The sequence below is a fragment of the Pangasianodon hypophthalmus genome, chromosome 18 (genome assembly GCF_027358585.1).
Source record: "Pangasianodon hypophthalmus isolate fPanHyp1 chromosome 18, fPanHyp1.pri, whole genome shotgun sequence".
Lineage (NCBI taxonomy): Eukaryota > Metazoa > Chordata > Actinopteri > Siluriformes > Pangasiidae > Pangasianodon > Pangasianodon hypophthalmus.
The window spans coordinates 19,137,057-19,160,369 of NC_069727.1; the positions used below are offsets into that span (position 1 = coordinate 19,137,057).

A 23,313-nucleotide genomic window follows, 5' to 3' on the forward strand; every position below is an offset into this window, starting at 1 on the left:
GTGCAAGTTGTTACTACAGAAACAATAACATTAGAACAAGCGCATTAATATAAACCTGTGACCTGCCTTATAGCTGACACTACCAGAGCTGCTGTTAAAGAAAATAAAACATTTAAAATACAATCTCTGAGCGGCACTGTCTTCATTCATAACTGATATCTCCATTAAATCCAACTGATCATTTTACATGCACTTCTTTTTTTTTTTTTTAACAGGGGACTGGAGTCACTCTCACTAAAGCATGTCTAAAGCCTCCAAATGTATGTACTACATCGGTTGTACAATGAAACAGTGTAGGTTTAGCCACTGTTTCTCTTTATCTCTTAAAATGTTTTTAAAAAGATGGAAACATGGTAACTTTTTCCCCCACAATTTCATGCTGTACTTCTGACTCCTTCCATGCCTGAAATTACACCATGTCCTTGTTGTTAAGGTTTAACAGCACACTCTCCTAATTAACTGCCAATTATTTGATTGGACTAAGTGCTTCCAGTCCAAACTACAGGCTACTGAAGGCAAAGCAGAAGCCTTTACTTCAGGACCACCATTCTGCAGGCAAGTTATGCACTTTACTGTACCTACCCTGGGGTCACTCACACTCTGGCTGTAGTTTTCCAATCAGAGGAAAACAGAGGAAACAAACAGAGAAAAGTGGAGATATAAACAGGAATTTAAATCACATTTAATGAACTATGACCTTTCTCAACTACTAGTCAGAGCACACCTAGATCAGGAGAGCTGGCTGTTCTCTTTCCACCCCGAATCTTGAAAAAGCCACGTCCAAATGAGGAGCGTATTTTTTTGGTGCCAAAACTTTCACTCCCGCCTGGGCTGGGCTGAGAGGGGGACATTTTGGGAGAGTTGCTTTTCTTATCTGCTCTTTCACCAAGCTCAGCCTGAAAGACAAGAGATTTTTATCAGTATTACTGTTATTTCTGTTTTACTTAACATTAATGTTTATGTTGGTGGCATGCAATGCAAATCGTGATTCAGTACTCATTCATTCTGCATGTGTTAACTAATTTACAGAGCTGCTGAGCATTCACACACACACACACACACACACACACACACACACACACACACTCTACTGGAGATATTGGCATTGAGTGAATGGCAATAAACAGTCAGGTTTTTGCTTGTGACTACTTTTATAAACAGCAGGGGGCGCCAAAGACTTAGAATTCCTGTTATCAGAAAATTACTCGGTGTTGCACAGAGACACACTAATAGAAACAGAGACACCCATACAGAGACACCCAGACACAGAGATACACAAAGACAGTGCACAGAGACAGAGTAACACACACACACAACCAGACGCAGAGACACATGCACCCAGACAGAAATACACACAAACAGAGTCAGTGACAGACACACACAAACACAGACACGTAAAAAGGTAGTCAGTACCTCTTCTCTGCTAGATGAGTTTTCTGATCCAAGCCTCTCGGAGGAACTGCGTTCAAAAAAAAAAAAGAAACAGAAAAACATTACACGTGCAGATTACTTAGTTAAAGCATAAATAACTTCTGTCCCAAATAAATGTAGCCAAATAGCAAAATAAAATGGTCTGTATAAATAAAATGATCAAATGTCCCAGTTTACTCACGTTAGCCAAAGATGTATTGTAAATGTAGTACTTATGAGGATTCAGACGTACTACAGCAATCATACAGCTGTGCATATATTAATATTTCTAAATGAATTTTTGTACACAGTAAATCCACAGTCAAAATCCTAAGACTGTCTGGTCTAAGTGATGTCTCTCCAGTGGAATTCAGACAAATGAGGAGCTTTAGGAAGGGATCAGACCTGTGTCTAAGAAGGCATGGATCTGCATCAGCTGCTGATTTGTGTTCAGACTCAGAGATAAACTCAGTGCACGGAATCACCTGAGGCTGCGGGAGAGCCAGAACAGAAAACAAAACAAAAAGAGAAAAATACAGTCCTCAAAAACAAGATCTTGTGGAGTATTGAAAACAAACAAACTGTAAAGTCATAGTGATGTGTATTTGTATGTGAATTAAAAAAAAGAATCCCTTTAACTTCCATGACATTTCACAGTGAGGAGAAATACTCCCAAGAAGAAAAGACAAAGGAGTTGGACATGAATGTTGTAAAGGAAGCCTGGGGAACATCCTGTGTACACAGCAGTGTGTGCTCGCACATGTGTGTGTGTGTGTGTGTGTGTGTGTTAGTGGCTTTGAGACAGAATAAGCCATACCTCATCAGTCTCCTCTGTGCCTGTGAGGAAAATAGGCTCAGTAACTGTAGTGGTTGGTGATTTGGGTGAACTTTCACACTGTCCCGTGCTGGTGTCCTCTTCTTCGTCTGGTTTTTAAACATATTGCAGATGTAGTAGATTTAGCTTCATTTCTCAGATGTGCTAGTGAATGTGATTACATGAGCAGACTTAAGATAAGTTGCTTGACTATGAGACTACTAATTGGCTCTGTAGCTCGCAATTCCCAGTATAAAGCTAGGTTTCCACTCAAACACAATTTTAAGTGCATTCATTCAAATGTCAGTGTGTTTCATTCAACAACTGTTACACAAAAATCCTGAGGATGAGGAAGTGTGTGTGCAACTTTTAGAGAGGAAAATCTACAAAGTGGCTCTTGCTGGCATGTATGAAAAGAAAAGCTCCAAGAAAAGAGCTCCAAATAAACAGCAGAGCTATGGACAGATGTAAGATTTTTAGCAGCTAGATTAGATTGAGGAACAAGATGCACAGGAACATAAAGACACTCTGATGACAGAAATGCAAAAGCAATATTCAGCTGAAGAAAGTCGTGAAACATAGAAGAAGAATTGTCTAAAAAATTATTGCTTTTTGTTTTCTGTATTCTTTGCAGTGGGCGACATGCTGCATGTTCATAAGAAAATAATCTGGACTACATCTATTTTATTTTCAAACTTTGTTTCAACCACTTTTTTGTTTCTTGTCTTTATTGACAGACCTATTGGTTTATAAAAACATTTTTTGCTGATATTTTGGGATTTTTTTAGTGAAATGGTAGGTATTAAAGAGGTGATAACACTCAGTCATGTCTAAAGCACCTGAACTGCTAATCAAATCAAGTCCTAAACAAAGAATTGATGATTTAATTTATGAGGGGAACTCTAGCTGAATTTAATGAATTGCAGAAGACCGTAACAGTGGTTTGTTTAACATTAAAATAATGTTGAAGAAATGACTTGCATAGCCTACATACAGCAGTCACTGAATGCAAAATTCAATCCAAGTTAAATCTTGAGTCACAGATAAGCAAGAACAAGTCACAAAACAAGAAATAAATCGTGACTTAAGACGGATCCGAACCTAAAACCAGGACAAGACTTGTAATCTGCTGTCTCCTATTTAAGATGACTATAAACTCTCACCTTTCCTTTCCTGTACTGTCATCGACACGTCCTGGACTTTCCTACAGCGTAACAGGGACTGCTGCAACTCTTCAATCATATGATCCTGAGGAAAATACCAAACACATGATCATATGCCTGCACTGATCATCCAAAAAAAGAAGTAGTAGGTCTGGGTGATGTATCAATATCATTATATTAATGTGCTCATTCTAATGTGTTATCGTTTCCATAGTAACACCTCATACACAGGGGACTGTATGACAGATGTGCAACATAATCTAAGCATAATAATAAATGGATTTAAAAAAAAAAAAAAAGACAAAAACACTGATGAAGTTTTCTGTAGTTTTTTAACATTTATGGAAGGAGCCTTCAGTGTCAACACTTTGTAATAGTCAATTTTCCACTATGGGAAAATCTTAAAGACAGAGAGGGAACGAATGTTTATAGCTGCTATAACGTAACAGTTAACAAGAACCAATTTGTTTTGCAGATGTTCCATAACATTAAACATAATTATAAACAGATAAAAAGTATGACATTTTGTTTTTTAATTAATACAAATGTAATTATTAGCAAATTGCCTCACTATAAGAAGAATGAAATACCTTGGGACATGCTGATATAGGCAAATCAATGGAATGGTGACTCCAGTTCACACCCAGAGTGTTTTATTTCTTACATATTAACTTCATGACACATTTTTCGGAGTCTCATAGACATCAGCAGGTGTCAGTGCTTCCATATCTATAACTGTTGCTCATTAACACATCTCCATACTAGGTTTTTTCCCCCTCATTAAATACATTCACTTTTTTGTGCAAATTTTCAAGGGAAAAAAATCTTTGTACTTACAGTTTCTCCTATCATTTCACTATAAGGTTCTAGTTAACAATTTCATAAGACATTAAGCCATAAGGTCAACCTTCAAAGCAGATACATTTCAATTCTATATTTTATTATACTATTTTAGTTCATTTTAATTTAGTCAATATTTTGGTGCAAAGCTTCCAAAACATTTAGTGTCATGTAAATTAAATATTTATGACATTCATTCTTTTTTGCCAAAAAAGTTAGATAAAACCTTATCATTCTAAAATCAGAAAAATATCTTCAGAAATTGTGATGTATTTTTGCCATATCAGCCACCCTTAATTAGAAGTGGAAAGTTATTGCACACCATTACAAATCCATCTGTTTTTTTTAATCTTTACATTGAGTGCCAGCATGAGATTAGTTTACAGTGAGAATTTACCTTCTCAACGTTAGACGCCATTAAAGACTCAACAGCCTGCTTCATTCTCTGCACTTCCAAATCTGGAAAAACAAACAAACAAAAAAAAAAAAACACAGCACATCAGATATACCCACACTGAACAAAATATGAATCAGTACGTATGGTCTATACACTTTCTGCTGAAAGAATAAAGTCAAGCCCTATATGGCACAGTGTTCTCCAGCATACGTGATAGCTTGGCCATCATCCTCCTTTTTCCCACCACCTGCACTGAGTCAAGAGTGCATCCCACGACAGAGCTGGCTCTCTATGATTTTATCCAGTCTGCAGACAGGGAGAGACTGGATAAAATCATAAAGAGGGCCATCAAGCTATCACGTATGCTGGAGAACGACTTCCACCCCATGCATGAGACTCTGGTGGCACTGGGCAGCTCCTTTAGTGACAGGCTGCTCCACCCCAAGTGTGTGAAGGAGTGGTATCGCAGGTCCTTCCTCCCTGCTGGTGTGAGACTGTACAACCAGCACTGCTCCCAGCAGACCCCACCACTTAACTGGACAATAAATCTCTGGTACTAACTGGAAAGTAAATCTTTGGTAACCCCCTATCTCATGGGAACAGTGCAATAATGCAGTGTCACTTTAATACTGTTATGTGTTTGTGTTTTTGTGCATTCTTGGTGTGTCTCTTTTATATTTTTTATACTTACATATTTTTTTATATCTTTATATATGCTGCTGTAACAACGCAAATTTCCCAATTGGGGACAAATAAAGGATTATGTTATCTTATCTTATAGGAATTATAGTGTGATTCAGTATGATTGAGATCTCTAATGCTAATACAACAGTTAATTCAGAATCTAGCAAGTTGATTCAAGTCTTACATAAACTGCATATATAACCCTATCGTACAAGCGCTAAAGGTAGTGGTACAAATATGCTTACTACATTATTTAAGAATGCAGGATGTTTCGTCTGGACATGTATGACCTGAACCCACCTATATACACTCTAGAAAAGGGAGTTTCTCAAGAGATGTTTGGTTGGTTGACAGTTCAAGCTTTCTAAAGGTATTTAGAACCCACTTGTGCAGAAAAATGCTGCTCAAGGCTTCTACACAAAACCTTTAAGGCAGCGGTTCTCAAACTGTTTGCATCCAGAAACCCCTTCCAGAGAAAAATTCCCAAGACACCCGTAATGATCACAGAACAGAGTTAATATTGAGAACAACAGGGCGAATTTTATTTCTGAATGTTCCACTCCTCTGGGACATGTGAGGTCAACCAACCACACACTCACCTAACACAGTCAGAGGAAAACTCTATCCACGCTTATCCACACACAATCAGGTCCATAAGTATTTGGACAGTGACAATTTTTGTAATTTTGCCTCTCTACACCACCACAATGGATTTGAAATGATGCATTCAAGATGTGATTGAAGTGTAGACTTTCAGTTCTAATTCAAGGGGTTTAACAAAAATATTGCATTAATCGTTTAGGAATTACAGCCATTTTTTACAGAGTCCCTCCATTTTCACAGGCTCAAAAATAATGGTGGAGGCAGTGTTATGGTGTAGGCATGTATGGCTGGCAATGTAACTGGGTCACTGGTGCTTATTGATGATGTGACTGCTGATAGAAGTAGCAGGATGAATTCTGAAGCACATAGAGCTATTATTTCTGCTCAGATTCAGTAAAACGCTGCAAAACTGATAGGACAGCGCTTCACAGTACAGATGGATTATGACCCAAAACATACAGCAAAAGCAAACCAACATCTGCTTAAGGCAAAGAAATAAAATGTCCTTAAATGTCCAGTGACTTCAACCCAGTTGAGCTGCTTTTCACTTACTGAAGATAAAACTGAAGGCAGAAAGACCCACAAACAAGCAGCTGCAGTAAAGGCCTGGCAAAGCATCTCAAGGGAGGAAACTCAGCATGTGGTGATGCCATGGCTTCCAGACTTCAGGCAGTCATTGACTGCAACGGATTTACATCCATATAATTATGTTAGTTGGTCCAATTACTTTTGAGCCTGTGAAAACGAAGGGACTCCTAAAAGGTTAATGCAGTATTTTTGTTAAAGCCCTTGAATTAAAACTGAAAGTCTACACTTCAATCACATCTTGATTGGCTCATTTCAAATCCATTGTGGTGGTGTACAGAGGCAAAATTATGAAAACTGTCACTGTCCAAATACTTATGGACCTGACTGTACATGACCTCACATATGCCCAACATCTTCTACTGTGGCTGTGCTTGATAGGGGAGAGAGAGTTTGCCATCCCTTCCACCCAGAGAGCATGGCCAATTTTGCCCCTGGACATGGATGTCTACGGAATTGTTGGGATTTGATATTGCGATGTCTAGATGATAGGGCAAACAATTTTCTGTTTTAGATTAACCCTTTCATTTCACATGACCAGTTAATTAGGCTTACAACTATCCTAACTAAATAATAACCATAACAACCTTTGATAGAGATCTAGAAAGAGATGAAGTAGGGACTGAACCTGCCTGAACTATCAGCAGGTAGTCAAATGGCATTGTGGGTAATTAAGGAGACTGTTGAAAATAGACCAAAATGTCGATGAAAGGAGCTTATACTAAAAAAGTTAACTGAAGATCACATGTTAAATATAAACAGTAACATATGACTCGCTCAGGGTGAATTTTTCCTTTAAAGGTTCTACTATATAGAACCCAGAGTGCATCCCTATCCACCATTGGGAAAATAAGAACCCTTAATTATCCAAAGTAGTAAGCGTGTGCATAGTGTGGAGAGAATTCCCTCAGGCGAGACTATTTTGGTCGACCAAAATGCTGTAGCACAGACCTTTCGCTTTGCTCTGGCTTCCGTCTGAGGTCATGACCTCAGCTTCGGCTTGTTCCTTCAGGCTCTGCAGCTCCTGCTCCTGCTCCTCAAGCTGCTTTTGCAGTGCCACCAGTTCTTCCTGACCAAATAAGAACCATATGACTAACTGTACCCAACACAAAGAAATTACTACACAAAGAAATTACTACCAGCCATGTGCATGGGTTCTTGGCTAATTTTGTGCTGATTGTCGATGGAGGTTTCCCGAAACGTTAACCTTCCAAAAACAGATATGAAAAAAGAGCTATAATCTGAATAGAGCAGTCGTAGACATAAACAACAACAGTAATAAGTGCAACTAATCTGATCTTATATTTGAATAATGTGCTTTACTTTTTATACAGTTCACAGTTCAAAATATGATGTATTGAATATTAAAAATCAGGAAGGAAAAAAAACCCACAGAGGCGAATGTGTAGAAATATTAATGCTCCCTATAAAATGACTGACAAGCGTGTAGGCTTGTAGACAGATTGAATAGCAAAGAGAAAGACAGATTCCAGCAATTACAGATTGCAAAAAAAACAGGGGGAGTGGGGAAAAGGAGAGATATCAGAAGAAAGACAACAAAGTGAATGCACTGAGACAAGTGTACTGGTCTCACTGTACTTGTACACGTTTTTTGTAATATAAAAAAAAAAAAAAAAAAAAAAAGGAAAAGAACCACATAATGTTTGTACTCTGGTTGACTTCAGGCTTCTTTCCTGCTGCACTTTTTCCGTCTCTGCAGTAGTCACTCTGAGGCGCATTTCACTCAGCTCCTGATAAAGGGCCTGGAGGGAGAGAGGCTTATCAGGGAGGTAAAAGGTCAAGAATGCACACAAGCAGAGGGAAGAAAATGAATGAAAACACATTTGAGAGGAAAGGGGACATCCAAAATGAATAACCTTTGATTACACCACATTCTGACTAATAAGATATAAACGCTGCTGTTATGAATTCATAAAGTATGCCTAAAACAAAACCCACATTTCCCTTGTCTGGTATTTAGAACTCCATTCCCTCCAGTCCTGTCTGAGTTTGCAATTTACGAAATCCACAATTTTGTCTCAGATGAGTTGAATAGCAGTAGTGTAGTCTCAGTTTGAGCTTTATGGCAGGAAATGGCTCGAGAGCTCAATGCCTGGACAGAGTTAAGGGTTTAAGTGGTTACACATGGCTGTATAGGAACAGCAGCATGATGGCCAGATCTAATATTTAGTCTTAATGTTTTTGTGAAATGTGAGCATGTTAAACTTTTAATGAATTATTAACGGCTATCAATTTTAGCTAATGCTTGTTTGTGTTAAATGACTACTTAACGGCATCATTAAATTTAATCTGTAATTTAAACTAAGAAACCTAAGAGCTGTGTTCTGAAAGAAACGGCAATAGCTAATGAACAGAATGACATAGAATTTTGTGAAAGTGTGTAATGTACAAAACCAGCAGATGAGAAGTTTATTTTGGTCATCACTGATCAAATTCTGTCTCAAAGTATAAAAGTACTGTGACTTTATTAAAAAGACTTTTTTGGCTGATGATAATTTTTAATGATGCAGTCACTGCACATCTGTTACCTCACTTTCCTTGTTCTCACGATCTGCTGTTGTAAGCTTCAGTTTCAGGCTGGATACCTCCGTCAACAGCTCCAGTTTCTGGGTCTCTAATGTGCTCCTGCTCAGCAACTCCTAAAGAGCACAACGCATGTCGAATTAATGAAGCAGTTAATATGTTGGTTAAATGTAAGTAGACTTGCTTAAAATCAGTTTATTCGTATCTTTACTTTATACCACAGTGCTGCTGAATGCTTGACTTTAATTCAGAAAATGCTGATTAATTTTATTATTGTTAAGAGTTTAAAAGATACATGAAGTTACTGAGGATGGTACCACTTAGAAACCATAAAGATGGCTCTGGACAGCAATTGATAGGAACAGTTTTGCACTCAAGTCTCCATCAGTGGACAGTGGATATTCAACAAAATAGACTTCATGTGAAAACTGTAATGAATTTCCTAAACAATTTCTTAAACAATTGCACTTTTTGACCATATCGTACACAGTTATAGACGTGATATATTTATAATCGCACTGTCCGGTCACCCAGATGAGGATGGGTTCCCTTTTGAGTCTGGTTCCTCTCAAGGTTTCTTCCTCATGTCTTCTCAGGGAGTTTTTCCTTGCCACCATTGCCTCTGGTTTTCTCATTAGGACTTAAATTTATAAATTTAACAATATATTTAAAATTTAAAATATATATCCTGAATTTATATATCTCTGTAAAGCTGCTTTGTGACAATGTCCATTTTTAAAAGCACTATACAAATAAAACTGAATTGAATTAATGAAATCAGAAATGACTCTCATGCTCATACTCAAGCTGCTTTCAATATCCTTAGCACTTCTTGACTCTATAGTATAAAGTCAGAGAACAGAAACGATTTAACCACACTATCCAGGGTCACCCAGAAGAGAATGGGTTCCTCTCAAGGTTTCTTCCTAAAATAAAACCAAACCAGGTGGTTGATATGGACTTGTTTAAATGGATTCATTACAAAATATTATATAAAATTTTTTGTCATTACAATACTCTCATTACTACCTGGCTGCTGCCCCAATAACTGCTATGTCCATATATGGTATAAGCTTATCTGCCAAATACTGTCATAGTATGTTATGTTTACATTTACAGCAACTCATTTTATTGTTACTCTTTTGCACTACTGTTATATCTTATTCACTTTCTTACTAGATCTGTGTACTAGTCAGTGCTGCACTGTCTCTTACTGTGCCTATTGTCCTGTTTTGGTAGTTATTGTACTGTCTTGTGCTGTTTGCACGTGCACTTTATGTAGAAATGTTTACATTTACATTTTGGCACATGCCCTTATCCAGAGTGACTTACATTTATCTCATTTTATACAACTGAGCAGTTTAGGGGTTAAGGGCCTTGCTCAAGGGCCCAGCAGTGGCTACACAAATGTGTAGTCTCTTGCAGTTCTGTGTTGTTTTATGTCGCACCATGGTCCTGGAGGAACATTGTTTCATTTCACTGTGTACTAACTAGCTGTATATGGTTGAAATTACAATAAAGCCAATTGACTTGACTTGTTTAAAGTCTAGATAAAGATATGCAGCTATACAGTTTAAGTAAGGAATAATTAAGGAATAAAGCACAACATGACATTTAGTTGTAAGTGAATATTCAATGATGGGGTAGTGTGATGTGGCCCGACACAATGCGTTGTTCACCCCAAAGTTGATTATTTTCCTTTAACTGAATGGCTGGTGAGAGTTGAAACTGTTATTAAAGAAATTATTATTTTGATAGAATTCTAAAAAAGCAAAAATGAACCCCAGATCACAGCAAATAACTACAATTGTCTCTGAATCTTTAAAGGTCAAATATACAACCTGTCACCGGTTGTCCTTCCTTGGACCTTCCTTCCTTGGTAGGTACTAACCACTACATACGCAGCAACACCCCACAAGACCTGGGTCCCGTTCTTCGTACGTCGCTTATTACATCCGAGATCAAAAGACACATCCGAGATGATATGATCCAGCTAATCATTATCTGGCTAATTAGGTTCTTCGAACACACCTGTTGTTGATGATTAGTATCAGGCTGGATTGAGTTATCTGAGATCATTGCGTGTTCATGCGCTGGTTTAAAAGGGGCTATGTATCCATAGTAGAAACACTGATCAGCAGCGCTGCCATTGGTTGCCCACAATGGCCAAAGAGCGTGCCCACTTTTTCTCAGCGACAGAACAAGAACTCTTAATGGAGGGCTATGGCGAGTTCCTAAATTTAATAAAAACCTCAGGGAACATCTCAAAGACTGCAAAAGCCAGGAGAGAGGGTTGGCAAAAAGTGGCAGACAAATTAAATGCGTAAGTAGTGATGGTGTTAGATGTTTTTATCACTTATTACAGTATATATGATGTACTTTTCTTTCTTTTTTTTTTTTTTAAACTTTCACAATTACTTTCATCTTTTATATTAGAGCCACCACAGGACCCACTAGAACTTCGGAACAAGTAAAGGTGAAATACAAGAATATTCTACAAAATGGTAATTATATACTACATATACTGTTCATGTACTGTATGTGTAGTGTTGTAGACATATACAAGTTCTCCGCATCTCCAGTAGTGTAGTGACGTTCCAACAAATTAATTAAGTAATTGACACCCTCATGTGAAAAACTATATCTTTCAAAAAGTGCACTATTGCGCTGTGCTAATGGATCCTGTCTGTCTCGCAAAACGCAATTAATTCTAAAAGCTCTGCGATTTATCCTCGCACCTTCCGCAACAGGTTGCTCTTGTAAAAACGGGCAAGACATGGCTGCAACAGACTTCCCGTATCACACTTATAAAGCCGCGATCAATTCCTGTTTACATGAAATAAGCCTGCTCCCGAGCAGGTTTAAGCTTACCGACCTGTTGCTATGACAACAACTTCAGGATGAGTGTCGAAGAACCAAATAATCCAAGATCATGCCAAATCGTCAACAATCAAATCCAGCTAACTGAGTTAGCGACGTACGAAGAACGGGCCCCTGCTGTTTTGGAGATGCTGTGATCCAGTTGTCTAGACATCACAATTTGGTCCTTGTCAAAATCGTTCAGATCCTTACACTTGCCCATTTTTCCTGCTTCCAACACATCAACTCTGAGAACTGACTGTTCACTTGCTTCCTAATATATCCCACAAGATTGTAACAAGATAATCAATGTTATTCCCGTCACCTGTCAGTGGTTATAATGTTATGGCTGATCGGTGTATAACGCAAATTAATAATAATAATAATAATAATAATAATACATAACACTTGTATAGCGCTTTTCAAGATACTCAAAGACGCTTTACATGAAGAGACAAACGAGGGCAACAAAAGAATTAAGACAGTTAATGAAAGGTGGTTTTAAAGAGATGGGTTTTCAGGGCTTTTTTAAACATGGGGAGTGTGGATGAGTCTCTGATGTGTTTGGGCAGGAAGTTCCAAAGGGTGGGGGCAGCAGCGGAGAAGGCCCTGTCCCCCCCTGGTCTTGTGTTTAGTCCTGGTGGGGGGAGACAGGAGGTTGGCGTCAGCTGACCTGAGGGCAAGGGTGGGGGTGTGGTGGTGGAGGAGCTCAGAGAGGTAGGTGGGGGCCAAGTTATGGAGGGACTTGTACACAATGGTGAGGAGCTTGAATTGGATACGCTGAGGAATGGGGAGCCAGTGGAGATCTTTGAGGACAGGGGTGATGTGTTCACAGGAGGAGGAGCGGGTGAGGAGGCGGGCAGCAGAGTTCTGAATGTACTGGAGTCTATTGAGGAGTCTGGAGGGTAAACTGTAGAGCAGACTATTGCAGTAGTCGAGACGGGAGGTAACAAATGCGTGGATGAGGGTTTCAGCAGACTGAGGAGAAAGGGAAGGGCGGAGGCGAGCAATGTTCCGAAGATGATAGAAGGCGGTTTTGGTGATGTGTATGATGTGGTGTTCATAGGAGAGAGTCTGGTCAAAAAAAATGCCGAGGTTACGGAGGTGGGAGGAAGAAGGGACTGAAAAGCCGTCAAAGGTGAGGGTGAGGTTATTGTAGGTATTGGTGAGTGTTATGGGGCCGATGATGATTATTTCAGTTTTGTCGCAGTTTAGTTGGAGGAAGTTTGACTGAAGCCAGGACTTTATTTCGGAAATGCAGTTTGTGAGGGTGGAATGTGTGGCTGAGGTTATGGATTTAGTGGACAGGTAAAGTTGGATGTCATCTGCAAAACAGTGGAATTGAAGGCCGTGGCGGCGGATTATGTGACCGAGGGGGAGAATGTACAGTATGAAGAGAAGGGGGCCGAGAACTGAACCTTGGGGAACTCCTTGAGTAAGTGGGGCAGAGGGGGACTTGCAGTGGTTAATATGGATAAACTGGTTTCTGTCAGTGAGGTAGGAGGTGAACCAGGAGAGGGCGGTGTCGGTGATGTTGAAAGTGGTCTGGAGGCGGGAGAGGAGGATGGAATGATTGATAGTGTCAAAAGCGGCAGTGAGGTCCAGAAGGATGAGGATGTTGAGGTTGACAGAATCGGAGGAGAGCAGGAGGTCATTGGTAACTCGGAGGAGGGCTATCTCAGTGCTGTGGTGGGAGCGGAAACCGGATTGGAAACATTCAAATAGGTTATTGGTGGTGAGGTGGGATTTCAGTTGGGAGGTACGTTCGATGAGTTTGGAGAGAAATGGGAGGTTAGAAATGGGTCTGTAGTTGTTGGGAATATTAGGGTCAAGTCCAGATTTTTTAAGGATAGGAGTAATGGCAGCAAGTTTGAGTGCAGATGGGACGGAGCCAGTGGACAGAGAAGAGTTTATGGGAGAGGTGATGAGTGGGGACAGAGCGGGCAGACAAGCTTTGACGAGGGTGGATGGAATGGGATCAAGGGAACAGGTGGAGGGTTTCATGCCTTCCAAGAGATCAGGCAGGTCAGAGGTGGAGATCAAGGAGAAATGGGACAGGGCGGAGCAAGTGGAAGGAGGGTAAGGAGAGGTAGGAGCAAGGGGTGGAGATGCTGAGAGGTGGTTGTAGATGTTGATGATTTTGTTTTGAAAAAATAACAGGAAGGAGGTGCACTTTTCTGGTGTGAATGATTGTGAGCCATTGTCCAGGGGATTGAGGAGTTTTTTAATGGTGGTGAAAAATGTTTTGGAATTTCCAGAGCCAGACTGAATGAGGTGAGAAAAGTAGGTGGTCCGGGCTTGAGACAAGGCTTCCTTATATTGTTGCAGATGGTCTTTGTAGAGTTGGGTGTGGACAATGAGACCGGTCTTTTTACTAAGTCTTTCTAGTTGACGTCCTTTAGTTTTCATGAGACTTAGTTGGGGAGTGAACCAGGGAGCGGACTGATTGAATGAGACAGTTTTGGTTTTCAGGGGGGCGAGTTGATCCAGGCAGGAGGAGAGGGTGTTATTGTAGAGAGTGGAGAGTTCTGCTGTGGACTGGGCATCAGTGAGAGTGGCTGTAGATAAATGTTCAACCAGGAGGGAAGTAAGTGTGGAGGGTAAGTTGGGACTGAGCTTGCGGAAATGTAGCAGACGTGTCTGTTTTTGACGAGGGACGGGGATGTCAGTAGTGAAGGTGATGGCCAGGTGGTCTGATATGGTGAGATCAGTGCTGGAGAGGTTTGATATGGAGAGGCCAGAAGTGCAAACAAGATCCAAAATATGTCCACGGTTATGAGTGGGGAAGTTAACATGTTGACTGATATTGAAGCAGTTTAATAATTCCATAAAGTCAGTAGTAGCAGTGGAGGTGGTAGAGTCCAAGTGGAAGTTGAAATCTCCTAGTAACAGAATGGAGGGGGAAGTGGAGAGAAGTTGGGTGAGGAATGTGGAGAAATCAGACATGAATGAAGAATTAAATTTTGGGGGGCGGCAGATGACAGCAAGGGTGAAGGGGGTAGAAGCAGTAACTTTGATGGCCAGGTGTTCAAAAGATGGAGCAGAGGGAATTGAAATGGGGCTGATGGTAAAGTCCTGCTTAAATACCACTGCAATGCCGCCACCACGGCCTTCAGTGCGGGGTTTGGTAGAGTAACTGTATCCATCAGGTGTAGTCAAATTGAGTACAAGGTGGTCATGTTGTTGCTGCCAAGTTTCAGTAAGACAAAGAAAGTCCAAGTTATTGTCTATGATATGTTCTTTCAAAATGTCACTTTTATTGTTGAGGGAACGGGTGTTTAACAGAGAAAACTGAATAGGTTTAATGATAGGAACTAACAAAGGAGCTTTGGGAAGGGGGCGGAGACAGGACACGTGTGGTTTGTTTTGATGACGTACCGGTAGTGCTTTGCGCTCAGCTGACCAAATAGACTGAATAGACTGAGGAGTACCGGAGTAAACAAACTTGCGACGTGAGCTTCTATGGATGTATTTTTTCCTGCAAAGAAGTCCGAGAGATTTAATTATTGAGATGCACGGGGGAATTAAAGAGCAACGGAGTTTGAGGAGTTGTGAGGCGGAGTATTTTAGAGCCATGTCGGAGAACGGTAGAGCAGCGAGGTAACTCTTAAACAGCAGACCTGCTGATAAGAGAATCAAACAGAGCAGTGTGGCCCGGCTGAAGGACATGGAGCACTGTGTGTGCCACAAACCGGTTGGTATCGAGCATGCAGCAACGGCGTCGGAGTCAGGAGCTAGTGCTAGTGCTAGTAGCTAGTAGCTAGCCCCCGACAGCAGTAGCCGTGACGCTAGTAGCCAGCTAGCGCTAGCCAGCAACTGCAGATTGGACTATGCCGCTCGTAGAAAACTGATGGACGGGGCTCGATTTAACCAGGATGATAGTAGGGGTTTGCCAGATGGACAGTCCAGTAAATAGATGGAAAAGCAGCACACAGGTCCGATGACAGGTAGTCCAGAGCCGGGAGACGCCAACAGGTGAGCTCAAAAAAAACTCAGTCAGTACAAGGCAGTAATCCGTAATGAGGATCCATAAGGAAATCGATCGCAGTCCAGACACTAAAGAGCATACCACGATAATAACTGAGAGTATAACGATACAAATGTGATAAAAAGGGTCAATACAACAAAAAGATAGACAGATGGAGAAGCGGCGATCACAAAGACGCCAGCGTCCTCTCACATCCGGGTGACTCTAGAAGCAAATTAAGACATTTCAGTTCCAAACTGTAACAATACAAAATGTGGAAAGGTTCAAGGGGGTGAATACTTATGCAAGTACGTACAGTACTGTGTAAAAGTTTGTCTTTGTCTTTAGAACAAACTTTGTTATAGATTTGTATTTTCTGACTTCTACATTATTGATTCAGAACAAAAACATTTTAGATTCCAAACATTAGTTTTCCAGCACAAAATGAAATGTTCCAGAAAAATGTTTGTATGTCAGTAAAGAAAGCAGCAGATTCCATAAGAGACACTTTTCAGATAAAAACATAATGAAGGCTGCTGGGTTTCGCTGCAGAAATAAGAAGCGAGTCGACAGTCAAAGTCTCCAGAAGAACTGTGGCTGCTTCTGCAAGATGCTCAGTAACACTTCCAGCTCATTTCCTTATAAAACTGCACACACTGCACCTGAGATTATTTTTTATTTATTTTTTTTTTAAGTAAAGGGTCGTCACACCAAATATTGACTTTGTTTCATGTATTACTGTTTACTGTTCATTACAGTAGTTTTTTTTTTCATTTCATTATTTTTGAAGGCATCTCTACAGCATTTCTTTGCACAGTACTGTGTGTATGTATATATATATATATATATATATATATATATATATATATATATATATATATATATATATAAAATAGATATTTCTATGTCATTTAATACTTGGAAATGAAAGTTTTATGATGTGAAAGTGTCAGTCAATTAAGGAAGAATACTCAAAATACTGTACATTCTTGAAAGAGCTGTGTATGGTCACATACACTCAACACACCTGCTGTAGTAATTCTTCTGTGGCATTAAGTTTCATTCTATGTTCCTCAAGGCACATCTCTAGGTCCCTTATCTTTTCTCCCTGCACTTCCACCTGGTCTGTCAGAACGCTCACCTGAGAAAAAAGTTTTAACAACCACAGAAAAATAATCAACTAATCCCATTAGTCAATTATATAACAACTGAAAAAATATTTATTGTACATTACACACCTGTAGCACCAGACATTCCTTGTCACTCTCTAGCCGTGAAAGTCGCTCCTGATATGCCAAATCCCTCGCTGCAGATCCATGACCGTTAGTCTACAAACACAAGTAAAAATTTAACCACAGATACATTAAATAACAGGGACACAAGACAAGGTGCTTCTGATATTAGTAACAAGCTGTATGTGATCTATGCAAGATGAAAAACATACATATGTGTATCCGCCAAATTTCTACTATTATAACCTTTAAATACTTCACCTGCTTTTTTCGTAAGTGAAGGTTTAAAAAGGTCCCAGTACACAGAAAGATTACAAGAAATAAAATGCAGTTGTCATATAAAGGCAAGCAGCAAACTGGTCTGGGGAAAAAACCCCAACATGCTTGTGTGTGTAGAATCATGGGGGTTTGTGGGTTTAAAGAGTGTAATATGAGCAACATGTGAGACTTTAGATTTTTTTCCCATGCAAGACCTCTACATGCCATTCAATTTCACACAATGAGTCTTATGAGAAGTACCTGACATCATTTAGATTGTAGCAACACAGTAATCAGACATCGATCAGCCATAACATTAAAACCACTGACAGGTGATGGGAATAACATTGATTATCTCATTACAATGGCACCTGTCATCTGTGGGATGTGCCGGACAAACAAGTCTGATCCATGGAGGCCCCACCTCGCAACTTACAGGACTTAAAGGATCTGCTGCTAACGTCTTGGTGCCAGATACCACACACACCTTCAGAGGTCTTGTGGAGTCCATGCCTCAAAGGGTCAGAGCTGTTTTAGTGGCAGAAGGGGGACCTACACAATATTAGGCGGGTGGTTTTAATGCTACGGCTGATCGGTGTATATTCATTAAACAACCATCAAATTGTACTTTACCACAAGACGATCTACCCAAAAGCATTTAAATAGTTAACCTGCATCAGCATTGGTTTAACTAGAAGCAGGTCATGTGCAAGTCAGACAGCAGTAAAGTATTTCTGACTCTAGTTCTGAAAGTGTTCTCCAAGCATCTTGAGACATCTTGAGAAGAGATTCCGCAGGTCCATCAGTGCATTATACAACAGTGACGCATACTTCATTACGTAATCTCCTGCCCAAACATCAGAGTTGCCATACATCAAAATTAGCATAATACTGAATCAGGAGATGGACAAGAGGACACCACTATGTAACATTTATAGAAAGGTCTAATGCTGACAGCTTCAGTAGTTTAATATAAGCACAACTAGAAATTTACAGCACATGTTCTCTGTGTGTCTGTGTTGGTTACCTCTGGGTTCTCCAGTTTTGTTCCACCTTCCAAAAACATGTCTGTAGGTGGCTTGGCTATACTAAATTGCCTAGAAGTGTGAATAAGTGTGTGAATGTGTGTGTTAACCAGGATGTATATGGAGTTTCTAACTGATCCAAAATAGTGATGTAGTTGTATGTAGTGATCACAGATGAATTGTTATAAAGCAAAACATACAAGTGAATGCTAAAGGCCGCATATAAAGGTTCTGACCTTTGATTACAAGCAAATAACAGTAAACATGAAAATGTGTCCCCACATCTGAGTAAAAAATATTAGACTTCTGAAACAACCCTAGGCCACAACATTTAACTGCTGATGCTTCTTCAACGTTTAGGTAAAACTTAACTTTTTAATTACCCACCTAGCATTATTTTTTTTTTTTTTTTTGGCGTAGTCTTGTTAAATATAATTTAAATAGAAAAATTTCCTACCCCTAGTAGCTATGTGGATGTGTTAGCTTACAGTTGCATTTTTCCAAAAATAATAAATGCAATGTTGCTTTGAAATGTGGCCAAAATAACAAATAAATCCGAGAAAGCTGACATATGTGGCCCAATATTACTGTCTATTTTGGCAGCTGCTTGAGAATGGAATGCAGGGACAGAATGCATGCTGTTTTTTCTAATGGAAAAACCATTATAAAAAAATTATTCAAGGGATCTGGGACCTTTCATTAAACTCTTTCAGAATCCTGCAAGAGATTGTGATGATTGTGATCCCTCTCCTACTCACCAGTCGGGCCTGCAGCCACTCCACCAAGCCCTCAGCGGTGTTATCGGGCACCTGGCTCCGCAGATTCTCCCTCTCATCTGCATCCATCAGCTCCAGCGCCCCCCGCAGGTCCTCTAAGAGGTGGACTGCACGCAGGCTGCCTAGCAAGGGCGAGCTGGGAGATTGGCAGTCAAACAGACCGTTGGAGTAGTTCATGGCCTTGGAGCCTATGGAGGCCAAAAGAAGCACATCATCAAAGGAAATGTTAAAATAACTATCACAATGATTTTATTTTTGAGTCAAAATTTCCATCATAAAAATCCAAAAGCACTGTTATTCCAAGAATAAGCATATACAATTCATTTGTGCTTTAGGGTAAGGCATATTTTTTAAACCAAAGACCTAAAATAAGAACGTCTGACCAGGTAAATATGGCAAACCAAAGGCTGAACACTACTATGGTCATTGTGGTTATTAAGGTTGGATGATTTACACTTTGGCACATCAAGCTCTGCAATTACAGGAGCCAGTGGAGAGCAGACACACAGCAAATCTCTAATTCCAACACCAAATATGTTAATTCTTCCTGCTGCCTTGCTGATATTCCCAGGGATGGACCGTATTATACTAATTCTCCCTGGCTGTACATTTCCTCAGTGCTTAGCCAGTGGAAAAATCTACATCACGTCCCACAGTCAGCCATTAAAGCCTGGACAGGAAGTTTTAGCTCCAGACCACTAAAAGTGTGACTGCATGGCTTCAGTTGCCTCTGAGATAAGTAATGTGAAAGACTATGATGCAGAGGGCTTATTTACTGTGGGATTTTCCACATTTAGCGGAATTCCATAATTTAAAATATAACTGATGGATCATTAACTCAAAATTGTATATATGATTGGAGACAATACTGAGATCATTTATTGTATGCATCTACAGTGCATTGCATAATTATTCACCCCCTGAATACTTCCATATTGTGTGGTGTTACAACATGGAACTGAAATGGACATGCTTGTTTGGTTCTCTGATTAATCCCCTCTTTACACAGTTAATGAATGTTGGTGGACAGCCTCCTCTAGAAAGAGTCATGGTTGTGTCATATTCTTTCCAGTTTTTAATAACAGATTTAACAGCACTCCATGGGATGTTAAAAGTTTGTTTGTTCGTTTTTTTTTTTTTTTTTTTTTTTTTTTTTTTTTAAACCAAACCCTGACTGATTTCCAGAACTTTGTCCCAGATTTGCTTGGTCTTCATGATACTGTTTGTTTATGCATGTTATCTAACAAACTCTTGGCTTCCAGGAACAGGTCAACTCTACTCAACTAATTATGTGACTTCTGATAGTCACTAATTTAGGGGTTTCAATGTGGGTGAATACTTGTGCAATCACAACTTTTAAATAACTTTTTATTTGCAAATAATGTTTCAAACTATATTGATTTTCTCATATTTCAATATTAAAGTTATTTTGTAAAGTCTCATGACACACACCAATCAGTCACAACATAAAAACCACCTGCCTAATATTGTGTAGGTCCCCCTTGTGAGGCCAAAACAGTTCTGACCCTTTGAGGCATTGAGCTTCCATGGATTGGACCTGCCTTTTTGGAGATGCTCTGATCCAGTCGTCTAGACATAACAATTTGGCCCTTGTCAAAGTCGTTCAGATCCTTACACTTGCCCATTTTTCCTGCTTCCAAAACATCAACTTCGAGAACTGACTGTTCACTTGCTTCCTAATATATCCCACCCCTTGATATGTGCCATTGAAACAAGATAATTCATGTTATTCACGTTACCTGTCAGCGGTTTTAATGTTATGGCTGATTGGTGTATAATGCCAATTAAGACATTTCAGTTCCAAATTGTAACAATACAAAATGTGGAAAGGTTCAAGGGGGTGAATACTTATGCAAAGACACTCTACTTAGTTTCTATGTATTCTACTGTACGTATTTCTGCACAGTTAATTGCTGAACTATAGAATACCTGCAATGATTCCATCCATCTGCTCCAAGGCTGCTGCCAACATCTCACTGGCGTCTGACATCATCCTGAAAACCCTGCACAGTGAATGCAAAATCCATTAGAAACAACCAGATTTTAAACACATAATAGTGGAAGATCTTGTGGAAGAAACGGAAATGTATGAAAGTGAAAAACAAAATATATGAAAGAATTCTTGTGAGTAACCTTTATTCATGTGAATGAATAAAGAGAACATGTTTGCTTCTCTCAACTACTTCATCTTGAAACCAATTTTTAAAATCACACTAATCAAATGATTCATTATTTGTAAAATATTGGTGCTTAGTTGGGTGCTTAGCTCCTCCAAGCAACCAACCCCTCGTTTGCTGTCATAATCAGAATTTCACTCTCCAAAATAAAGCATGGGATTAATGCCCCACAGAAGTGTGGTTACTTCCCATCTTATTCTGTTGGATCAGATATCCAAACATCCTATAATTATTATTTTAAATCTGCTGCACTGGTTTTATGACACAAGCTGCAATATACAGTTTGAAGACCAAAAATGCAGTAAATCAAAGTATCTTATAATGCAATACAGCACACTTACATGACCTTTTGATTTGGTTTAAAGCAAATGATTAAACACACACACACAGGTTCTTGTGGATGGATTACATCCTCAACAGACATGAAATTAGGTCAATTACATGTCAAACAATGCACCAACAGGGGCTACTTAAAGTTCAGATATTTTTGTCCAGCGATTATTTAAAATAAATAAATAAATAAATAAAAATAAAGGAACAAAAAAACAGGGAAAATGAAACAATTAGCACAAAAATAGTTTTTCTTAAGTCCAGGCAGTTACATTTTACAGTGAACATAATAATGATACATAGAACTTACTGCATAATGATGTTATTATATCACAACATCAATACCATCATATCGCCCAGCCGTACTAGGTTACCTTTTTTTAATACTGCAAGGCTACAGAACACAAACGAGTGGACAAATTATAAACTCATTAACTAACCCATCGAGCAAGTAAAAGGTCCAGTGAGCTGTCGGGTCCCTTCTTTTGTTGCCTTCAATAGAAATTCAATACACAGAATACATTATATCTGATCTCTAGCTAGATAACAGGCACAAAAATAAGCAACAGTTCAAAGTACAGCTGAAGCGCTGTACTTGAATGACATACGATTCGATACCAAACATATTCAATATCCAGACTGGAGTTTTGGGTGGAGTTTTCTGTCTCACCCAAGCACTGTGGCTTTCCTTCTGCTATTTATTCAAGGTGTTTTGTCCAATTTGACTTCGTTTCCTTTTTGGTCTGCTGCCAGAATGACTTCCTTGTGGGAAACTTTCTCCCCAACAACTACAAGGACATTTTTCAAATGGAATAGTTTTATGCTGTTTAGATAATGTCAGGTTGAATTAAAAAAAACAAAACAAGGGACTTGCATACTTCTGGAAAAGCCTGATTTGCCTTAAGAATCAACCAAATTAAAGGGGAACTAACAAAGTCACTCACACTGGAGGGCTTGCTAAACAGTGAGAGCATGCCATAAAAAGTATTTCGGCTCTCCAAGAAAGTGTGCAATGGAAAACTTACTCAAATGAAAGAAAGTCATCTCAAGTGTGCTGAGCGATCTCTGGCTTGGAGCAATACTTTCCAGTAATAACTTTGACATTATTAAGGCACATAATATAAGCACCTTTCCAAGAAGTGAAAAGGACACTGTGCCTTCCCAATTGAAAGAAGCTGAATCTGGAGTTTCTCACTGATTAGGGGTCTGACTGAGCTCAGTACCATGCACCAGATTCTCCAACACTCATTTGACCTGCTCTACTAACACTGAGACCTCCCCCTCCCTTCGGGTTTCCTGGAAAACTCCTCCAGATGTGCTCTTGCTCACATACCTTACAATCACACTCTGCATGTAGGCCCCCCACTTCATATAAACACAGATAGCACACAGCCCTCGCAGCTCTGCAGCATTTTTAACGCAATAGAAATACAATAATAGAATATCCCATTTCCTCGTTAAGAAATTCTCACTAAAACAATCAGACAGCCCCATTTAGCTCAGAGCCTGTGGTGCCCAAACAGTACAACGGTAGATCTACTTCTGATTTATTTACATAGTTTGACATTGGCCAGATGTGTTGATAGGCAAGAAGGAGGATAGTTTAAAAGAAAAACAATCCACACGCT

General features: G+C 39.5%; 1 protein-coding gene across 5 annotated transcripts in view; it reads right to left on the reverse strand.

Moving 5' to 3' along the window:
- The window catches only part of ppfibp1a (PPFIA binding protein 1a), a 36,290-nt gene that overhangs the window by 8,115 nt on the left and 4,862 nt on the right, over window positions 1–23,313 (reverse strand). Inside the window, exons 1-14 of one of the 5 annotated variants that reach the window (XM_053241810.1) lie at window positions 22,711–22,733; window positions 21,108–21,181; window positions 19,140–19,345; window positions 17,105–17,194; window positions 16,894–17,007; window positions 9,046–9,156; window positions 8,167–8,259; window positions 7,448–7,565; window positions 4,625–4,686; window positions 3,388–3,472; window positions 2,228–2,334; window positions 1,816–1,901; window positions 1,414–1,459; window positions 725–896 (exon numbers count right to left, since the gene is read on the reverse strand). In XM_053241810.1, coding sequence (XP_053097785.1) covers window positions 725–896; window positions 1,414–1,459; window positions 1,816–1,901; window positions 2,228–2,334; window positions 3,388–3,472; window positions 4,625–4,686; window positions 7,448–7,565; window positions 8,167–8,259; window positions 9,046–9,156; window positions 16,894–17,007; window positions 17,105–17,194; window positions 19,140–19,345; window positions 21,108–21,171 — 1,354 coding nt within the window. In that variant the 5' untranslated portion in view covers window positions 21,172–21,181; window positions 22,711–22,733. Of the gene's footprint in view, window positions 1–724; window positions 897–1,413; window positions 1,460–1,815; window positions 1,902–2,227; window positions 2,335–3,387; window positions 3,473–4,624; window positions 4,687–7,447; window positions 7,566–8,166; window positions 8,260–9,045; window positions 9,157–16,893; window positions 17,008–17,104; window positions 17,195–19,139; window positions 19,346–21,107; window positions 21,182–21,995; window positions 22,069–22,125; window positions 22,482–22,710; window positions 22,734–23,313 lie in introns of those variants that run through there. The other 4 variants (XM_053241809.1, XM_053241808.1, XM_053241807.1 and 1 more) reach the window with 4 other exon arrangements.